General features: G+C 30.4%; 1 protein-coding gene across 1 annotated transcript in view; it reads right to left on the reverse strand.

The window, feature by feature from the left end:
* Window positions 1–6,363: 6,363 nt before the first annotated feature.
* Window positions 6,364–9,933, reverse strand: part of LOC107023421 — a 19,928-nt gene continuing 16,358 nt past the window's right edge. Inside the window, exons 2-6 of the mRNA XM_015224116.1 lie at window positions 7,694–7,780; window positions 7,495–7,582; window positions 7,345–7,400; window positions 7,164–7,286; window positions 6,364–6,648 (exon numbers count right to left, since the gene is read on the reverse strand). Coding sequence (XP_015079602.1) covers window positions 6,364–6,648; window positions 7,164–7,286; window positions 7,345–7,400; window positions 7,495–7,582; window positions 7,694–7,780 — 639 coding nt within the window. The remainder of the gene's footprint in view (window positions 6,649–7,163; window positions 7,287–7,344; window positions 7,401–7,494; window positions 7,583–7,693; window positions 7,781–9,933) is intronic.

The following is a 9,933-nucleotide window of genomic DNA, read 5'->3' on the forward strand; positions in this document are numbered from 1 at the left end:
AATGGGGCGGGGTAGGGCAGCGCAGTGCAGGTTGAGCTTAACCCGCAAATTTTTTAATCCGTCCTGCCCCGCCCTGCATATCAATACTTTTCATTTTCAACCCACCCCGCATAGACCCGCCCTGCATGAACCTGCCCGCATAATTTTTTTTTCTTTTTCTAGTTATGTTTGATACTAAAAATCAAATTCATAAAATTAAATTCATTTAAGTTTTATTAATTTAATAGGATAGTGACTTAAATTTCATTTTTAGAGCTCAAATGGAAACATGCAAGAAATTATATTATTTTTTATTGAACCATTTTCATTTATTATCTTGAATATTGTAGTAGCTTTAATGAAATTGTCTTAAGAAATAATACTCTATTACTCAATAATGTGTAAAAAGTTAAAATTAAATTTGAACCCACATAAAATCAATATACCCGCAACTCGCCCCATCCCACATCAATATTTTAAAAACCCACTTCAACCAGCCCACATCCGACCCACCCCCACATAACCTTAATCCCACCCCGCCTCACATAGCCTTAAACCCAACCCACGCCGCATCTGCCCCGTCTCATTATCATCCCTAAATACCGTTTAATTGGGAAGGTTTTACTTTAAAGAATTTACTGCTTCACTTAACTTAATCATTAAGCTTAAGTTAATTGTGTATTTAATTGGTAAAGTTTAGTATTGGTCAAGAACAAATTTAAATGCTATTCCTGGGAACAAATTTTATTTTAAAATCTATGTTAAATTGCAGCTAATGCAACTTTATAGTAATCCTCAAATTTCCTAACTTTAAGGACTAAAATAACACATTTTAATTAATTGAGATAAAATGTGTTATGTATTATATTTTCTGGATTGTGAAAAAAGAAACTCTTTAACATAAATGAGTAACACCTCTTGAGATGTGATAATCTTTTATCAAACAAAAATCAAAGTGTCACTTAAAATTATATTGACTGTTTGACATGGGTGCTGAAAGGCCAAAAACAATTATTTTAAAAAATATATACATTTTTTTGAAAAATAATCTGTTTGATAAATCAATAAAACTACTTTTAAATAAAAATAAAAGCAGTTCTTTTATTACTATATATATATATATATATATATAGTAATAGAAATAATAGAAACGTTGATTGAGTATATAATAAGCTAATGTCGTTATAAAACGAAACAGGTGAACAAAATGTTTATTTTATTAATTTTAATGAAATTTATAATGTGATAACCTTATAATCATATTTCGATGCAAGTAATACAAAATAATTAATAAAAATAGAGACATATTTCATGATAATTTCTTGAAAGATTGTCCATTTGTATTGTCAATAAAATCTAAATTATAATTTGAATAATATTTTATTAATGACAATCGAAGTTTATTTATCTATATAGATAGTAGAGAATAAGCAATGGACATAATACATAAATGTATCCTTTAGCTTAACTTTAGTCATTATATATTCTTTTAAAACTTTGGATTTGCATAAGTAGACACTTAAACTTGTATCAAGTTGAATAAGTAGACACATGCATCCTACATGTCGTGAGATACACGATTTGTATCATGTCATTTAGGACACAAGTTATATCATGAGTAGGACATATTTACCTATTCATTCAAATTTATACAAATTTTATTGTCTAATTGTGTACGCTCATAGTACAAGAGTGTAGATGTGAACCAAAAACTCTCTTTTTCAGAGTGAACCAATCTTTTGTGCTCCCCCCTCCCCCCACCATTACTCTCTCTTTACCAAAAAAAAAAAGGGTACGAGAGAAACCAAAAAAAAAGGGTACGAGAAAAGCGAAAAAGCTAATTAAGCCACTAATAATTCTTTAATATTTCTATTATGGGTTTGATAATTATCTACCATAAGTAAAACTCATGTATCATGTATTATGTGGTTAAATCAATAAATATTCATCAAAAGGACACTTGTTATACCATGTTTTTTGTTTGCACGATAGAGACAATCCAAAAAGATGATATATAAATTAGTAATATACAGTGATTTTAATGTATTTGTTGTATTTTATACTTCCTCTGTCCCTAATTACTTCTCCACTTTTCCTTTTATAGTTTTTCCTAATTAGTTGTCCTTTTTGACAAATCAAGAAAGATAAATTTTTTTACCTATTATACCCTCAATTAATCACTTTGAAAAATGAATAATTTCTTGAAAATCTTCAATTCTTAATTCATCCATTTCATAATTAATAGGGGTAAAATGGTAAACTCACTATATCAATATTTTCTTAATAGGTATGCGGATTTAAAATAGACAAGTAATTAGGGACAGAGGGAGAATATAAATTTTTTTAATTAAAAATCAATAAATATGCTCTATAAATTAGTAAGATAGAATGATTTTGATATAAACAAAATTAACCTTCATTAAATTTCAAATCATTCTTTAAATTAATAAGTATAAAATTATCAATTAAATAATATCTCTATAAAATAATAAAATTTCATGATCCACCTATATGAATTTATAGAACTTTTTTAGTAATATGATACTCCCTCCATCCCATTTTACATGTCATCTCTTCCTATAAGTAGTTGATCTATAATACTTGTCATTTCATAAGATTAATGCATAAATTAACTTATTGTTCCTTTTTTACCGTTGTGAGTTATTAGTCTTGAAAATATATATTTGACCAACTTAGGAAAACTAAGTAAAAGATTCATATTTATTGGTTAAATTTATTAATCAAAATAAATTAATTCATATTAATTGATTGAAAAATTGAGTTCCAAAAAAATTAAATAAAGGTAGAAGAATAAAATACATCATTTTAAATACAAATATAAAATAAAAATATGATATATAAAATAAAACGAAAGGAATATTAAAATAATAACTACTAACTATGGAACTTGTTACAAAAATTCACGGCGAAGACCATAAGAAAAATACGAAATTCCGAAGTTCATGGTAATGATTACATGATGCCATTAAAAGTACGGAAAAAAGGGCCTAAAATATCCTTAAAGTAATGGAAATGGTACAAAATTACCCTCCATCCACCTATTGGCTCCAAAATACCCTTCTCACCCACCTATTGGGTCCAAAATACCCTTGTCATCCACCTTTTGGTTCAAAATTGACCCCTTATTTAACGGTTTTATATTTAAACTATTTAAATATTTTTTAAAATACGTGGCGCTCAACTATTTGTTATAATTTAACTTATTAGTATAATTTATAAATCAATCCACTACCCATGCATTACTAATTAAATCCCTCTAAATTAATAAACATGTCACATTATTAATGCAAGCTATTGCCAATTGAGTGTTTTTAAAAATTATAGAAGTAAATTATCATACATTCAAGTGGCTAAATAAGAATCACAGATAAACTTAAAAGTCCGACTATGTTCATCTTAATTATTCTTACGTCTCATTTATGTGATGTTACTTCATAGGTAACTTCTTTTCAAAATAATATATTAAAGGTTTTAAAACAAATCATAAATATTTATAAAATTATATTTAAAAGAAGTGCATGAATTAGTTCGGGATGTATATACTTCTTTACCTTTAATCATAAATTTCTAATTCAATTTTGAAAGAAAGTGTCCTCCTAAATAAGCGGCTCAACCTAAATTTAATTGGGGCTTCGATTCGGACTCGAATAATTTTGGATGTCATTTTCAGGAATCTATAATGTCATCGTGTTTTAGTAGTGTTTATGACGATTTTGATTTATAATTAGATTATTAATTGGGTGAGGTTTAGTTAGTAATGAGTGGGTAGTGGGTTGGTTTATAAATTATATTAATAAATTAAAATTATAATCAATAGATTAATGTCAAGTATTTTAAAAAATATTTAAAGAGTTTAATTTTAAAACAATTAAAAAAGTGGTCAATTTTGAACCCAAAGGTGGATGACAAGGGTATTTTGGAGCCAATAGGTGGATGAAAAGGGCATTTTGGAGTCAATAGGTGGATGAAGGGTAATTTTGTACCATTTTCAATACTTCAAGGATATTTTAAGCCCTTTTCCGTTAAAAGTAATCACATCAACCCTATTTTCACTTCAACATTTCCTTTTGTTCAACCACAACAAATATACTGACAACTTTTTTGTCCCTCTTCTTTTTTAAACAATTAATTTCCACCATATCCCCCTAACAACAATACCCCTGACATATAATACATATACAATTAGGAAAAAATTCTTCTGGTTAGAATTTGATTAAAATTTTATTCAAGTTATTTTTTTTATTACTTTTATCTTTTTAATTTTAAAATTTTTTAATAAAAAAAAAGATCAGTTTATTTTAAAATAAAAAGATGTTATAAATTTTTTAATTTGGCCGAATTTCAACCCAATTCTGATCAAATTTTCTGATCATCTAACATTACCCTATACAATTTACAATGAAGCTTGAGTAGAACTATCACTTAACGAGAAACCTAATTTAATACTTCCGATATTTGAAAGAGATTAAAGAAGGGCATAGTGATTTTAATCTAGTTGAGGGAATAGGTTCATGACGAATAATTTAGTTAAGGATGTGCATCTTGCACTAAAGATTTATCTGATGTCAAAATTTCAATCGATATGACACGAAATTTTAATTTATGCCAGAAAAACCCTCCTAACGCAATTTAGGCAAATAATCAATGAACTTTTCATGCATATACTATCCTCACACTTAAGGATGATTATAACAAGAAAATTACCAACTTTTGAGTACCCAAATCAATTGCTTCATGCTTCACAAAAACGTTCAAAACAAATAGTAAATTTAGTATATTACAATACTTGGGTTTACACACCCCAAAATGAACAAAGACATACTTGTATTACAACCCATGGTAACATGACCAAATCAGCCCTCAAAATTTCATGTACATATACAACACATAGATCATGTACAAGTCCCAAGGTTTATACAAAATATAGATGCCTATATGCAAATGTTATCTTCCTTAAGGCTCTCACAATCTCCATCTCCAATGGCCATCTTCATGTATCCTCGGACATTCCCTACGATAGAAACAACTATCACTAAGCATAAGTGGTGAAACACATATAGGTCCAGAGCTCTCAGATTTACCAAGTTATCATTCTCAAGTCATGAGCAGCACAACTGAAGCAAAATTAGTAAATCAAGTAAAGAATATACAAAGAGTATCAAGTTCGATATTTAAAGATCCAAATGCCAATAACGCTCATAGCACCATTTCCCAAGAGGTTTAATAACAAGCCTCGCCCAATATATACATCATGTCGTCATATCAAGCACAAGAAGGTATAAAGAAGGTCTGACGCCTTGTATCAAGAAGGGTCAAATCCCAATAATCAAGAGAACCAAAAACCATATTAAAAATGACTTTCTAGTTTTTACTTAAAATGGACAACTCCTATTCTTAAGGCGAACTAAAAATCTAGAGTCAAGATGAAAAATGAATCAAGAGGCATGTCAATAGTGACAAAGTCACAGCCACAAGAAGGACAAGGTCCCAATAAGAGTGGCAAGTGATCAAACAATCCTTACAAGTGGGCGAGTAACACAAATGTCTTTAACAATATAAAGGATACCAACACAACAATGCAAAGTGACAAGAGGTAACCAAGGTACCAAGATAAATTTTCAGATATATCAGCAAGTAAAAAGAGTACAAATACAAATATATACACAAATCTCAGTGTTTTATAGAAACAGTCCAACACAACTTTGTGAGTTCAAACCATAGGCCAACCAACGTATCAAGGTCCTCAACTTGTTCATAAGTATATACAACCAAAGAGAAGTGTATCTTGAATTCCAGCCAAAACGACCAAGATTTTCTTCAAAATTTGTGACTAATATTGTAAAGAGAAGGTTCTAAAGGTTTTCTTAGAGTGAAAGGACACTAATGATCTTATAGAGGAGGTGTGGAATTATATATTATAAAACTGATGTTTATCACTTACCTACTAGATATAGCCAAAAGTCAAAGTGGCTGCCCAAAAGTAAAAGGGTTGTTGCACAAAATTATACATATATACGAATATGTATATACTTCACCTCCCTTTCAAGTTGTAAATAATTCCAATTACAATAAGTAATTCCAATTACAATATTACGTAAATAACCTAGTACAACTCCTTAAATTATGATCACAATTATGTTAAGCATGTTTGAAAATATAACAAAATTTTAAGTTCCCCATATGTGAATAAAACATATTGTAATCATTAAGCAATGTTGTATCGACATGTGACCCTTAAAGAAATTTCATCTTAAATTTTACCTTACACTAGTCCCGGGACAAGTGCGAATATTGGGTCCTCATGTCTTCTTCTATTTCCTAGGTAGATTCTTTTATAGAATGATTCCTCCAAAGTACCTTTACTTAGTGAATTCTCTTGTTTATAAGTTGTTTTACTTCTTGGGCTTGAATTATCATAGGTTCTTCATTATATGTTAAGTCAAGATTAACCTCAATAGGCTCAACTAGAAGAACATGAGATAGATCAGAACGATACCTTTTGAGCATAGAAACATGGAAGACACTGTGGATCTTGTCTAAATCAGGTGGCAAAGCCAATTTATATGCAACTGGGCTAACTCTTTCGAGTATGTCATAAGGTCCAATATATCCGGGACTAAGTTTTCCTTTTTGTCCAACTCTCATAATCTGTTTCCACAGAGACACCTTTAAGAATACTTTTTATCTCCAACTTGATATTCAATTTCACGTTTTTTAAGATCAACATACGGCTTTTGTCTATCCAAAGAAATCTTTAGACGATCCTTGATAATTTTCACCTTGTCTTCTGTTTGTTGCACAATTCCAGGACTAATAAGTTTTATTTCACCAACTTCAATCCAACAAAGAGAGGTCCGACATTTCCTTCCGTGTAAGGCTTCATAGGGAGTCATTCCAATACTCGATTGGTAACTGTTATTGTAAGCAAATTCTATCAAAGCCAAGTATTTGTCCCAACTACCCTTAAACTCCATAATGCAAGCTCGAAGAACATCCTCCAAAATTTGTATCACTCTTTTTGACTGGTCGTTTGTTTGAGGATGAAACAAAGTATTAAATTTCAACTTAGTACCCAAAGCTTCCTTCAAGTTGGCCCAAAATCTAGATGTAGTCCTTGCGTCTCAGTCAGATATAATAGTCAGAGGAATCCCATGTAGTCTTACAATCTCATTAATGTACAACTTAGCGAAACGCTCAAGTGCGTAATCCATCCTGATTGCTATGAAGTGGGCACTCTCATTAGCCTGTCCACAATTACCCATATTGCTCATTGCGTCATGATTTCTCTGAGTGCAAGGAAGTCCAGAAACAAAGTCCATAGTTATTATCTCCCATTTCCATTACGGCATCGACAAGGGCTGTAGTAAACCAACTGGGACTTGATGTTCTGCCTTTACTTGCTGACAAACCAACATTTTGAAATGAACTCTGCAATGTCTCTCTTCATACGATTCCACCAATAATTTTCTTTGATGGTCTGGTACATCTTTCTACCTCCAGGATGCATTGCATATGGTGAAGTATGTGCTTCATTCAATATTTCTCTCCTCAATTTGTCATCATTAGAGACGCATAACATGTTCTGATAAAGTAAGACACCATCCTTTGTTAATGTAAAATCAAACTTTTCCCCATTTTGGACTTCTCAAGTCAATTTTAAAAGTTTCTCATCTAACTTTTGTGTTTCCTTCACCTGTTCAAGTAATACTGGCTTTACTTGCAAATTAGCAATAATTGAACCATTTGAATCAGGTGTAAAACAAACATTCATGGCTCTTAACTGATGGAACAAGGTCAAAGGACTCAAAGAAATGCTTGCAAAGGATTTTCGACTTAAGGCATCAACAACTACATTAGCTTTACCTGTGTCACACCCCTTTTTCACGCGGCGGCGTAAGGGTTTTTCCAATTTAAGTGACGTAATTAATTAGGGGATTATTTTAGTTTTTTCAGAGTCGCCACTTGGAATTGAGTTACGGTGTTCCAAGTCACCTTTTATTTACTCCCTAATCAAAAGGAAATGACTCTTTGTTTGGTCTGCGGACCAGTTCGGGTAAGGAATTCTATTGACCGAGGGGAAGGTATTAGGCAACCTCGAGTCCCGCGGTTCTAGCGTGGTCACTTTATGGACTTTTATGACTTAAACTAATTTTTGAATATTATATTATTAAGACAACTGTATTTACCCTCATTCTTTGATTTATATTAACACATTTAAAACTGCACTATTTTATAAACATGTGAAGTTTTTACACATTTTTATTAATTATTTATTTATTTTTCATGCTTTCAACATTTGCCTGCTTCTTAATTTCTCTCTTTTATTTTTTTTATTTGTTTTTTTATTGTATTTTGTTTCTCTCTTCTTATTTCTTTTTATACTAATTTTTCACGTTTTTTTTTCTTGTTTAACTTTCCTTATGTTTTTTTATTTTTTACATTGATTTTTCTTCTTTTTCTTTTCTTACCCTTTTTAATAGTTTTGTTTTTTTAATGATAATAATAAAATATTTTATATATTTTTAACACTCAACTTTTTGTATCTTTTCATTTTAAAGTATTTATTTTTTTTACTTTTTCGTGTACATTTTTTACATTTTTTACATTCTTTTTATTATATATATATATTTTTTATTTTATTATTCTTTTTCTAATTCGAACGTTCCTTCTTCACTTCTTTTCTTTTCTTTTCTTATTTTTTCTCCCATCTTTCTCTTTTTTGGTCATCAATATATATATGTAGGTAGGTAATGTTTACATTGTTTTTGTTTTATTTTTCATTTCTTATTATTTGAAAGAAAAAAAAATAGTAAGCATATTATAACAATTCAATAATTATTTTTTCAATATAATATTCAATAGTCTTCTCTAGATGATTATTAACATTAGCATTAAATAAATGTCAAATCAACTCTATCTCACAAATTTTCTCATTCGATATTATCATAAACTATTTTACTAATCTAGTATATTTAGGCACAAACAAAGAGATTATGTTTTAAACAATTAAATTTATATTCACAATAAAGTATGCATACTAAAAATTATAAGGGGAAATAAATAAACAAATAAATAAATATGAGGCGTACTGTCGGAATTAACTTTACAGATTATATGCAACATGCAATCATTTAAATAATTTTTCTCATGCTTCAATTTAACAAATATATAAAAATAAGTTTTTTTTTAAAAAATAAATGTTAATTACTATGATTAAATAGGAGCAAGAACTATTTCACCAGATACTAGACATAAAGATTAAAATACGATACTATACATAATTTGTTCTAAATTTAACAATATACACATATTTACCGTATTTCAATATTTTAATGAAAAGGTTGAACCAACCTAGAACTTGATTAAATTCATAACTGATATACCGTGGTTTCACGGTATAATTAATACTTTTTCCTTAAGTTTAGTGTGTCCGGAAAGCCTTTTTGTGCTAATTTTTATATAAGTTTCTCTTTGTTTTGCAGGAAATCTGTCCAAAGAGGAATGCGGAGATTTTGAGCGAAAAATGCAGAAGAGACCACCTACGGAGCTTATGACGGTCCGTCGTGCTTGTGACGGTCCGTAGGTGGCAGCGTAGTGCAGCTGCTGAAGGAAGATGGGGAAGTCTGACCAAGTGTGGGATTACGAAGCTTGTGACGGTCCGTCATGGCTATGACGGTCCGTCCTGCAGGTTCGTCGTGAAGTTCAGAGAAGTGATCCCAGTACCCAGATTCCGAGAGTTGAAGTATTTTGGAACGAAGACCCTCGACGGACCGTTGTGCCTATGACGGTCCGTCATACTTGCCGTCGAGGGGAATGAAGAGAGCAGAAGATGAAATTGCACAAGTATGGGACGACGGAGTCCACGACGGTCCGTCGACCCAGCCGCGTTTTGGCAGATTTCCAGCAATTAAAATTCTTGTTTAATTAGGTTTT

The sequence above is a fragment of the Solanum pennellii genome, chromosome 1 (genome assembly GCF_001406875.1).
Source record: "Solanum pennellii chromosome 1, SPENNV200".
Lineage (NCBI taxonomy): Eukaryota > Viridiplantae > Streptophyta > Magnoliopsida > Solanales > Solanaceae > Solanum > Solanum pennellii.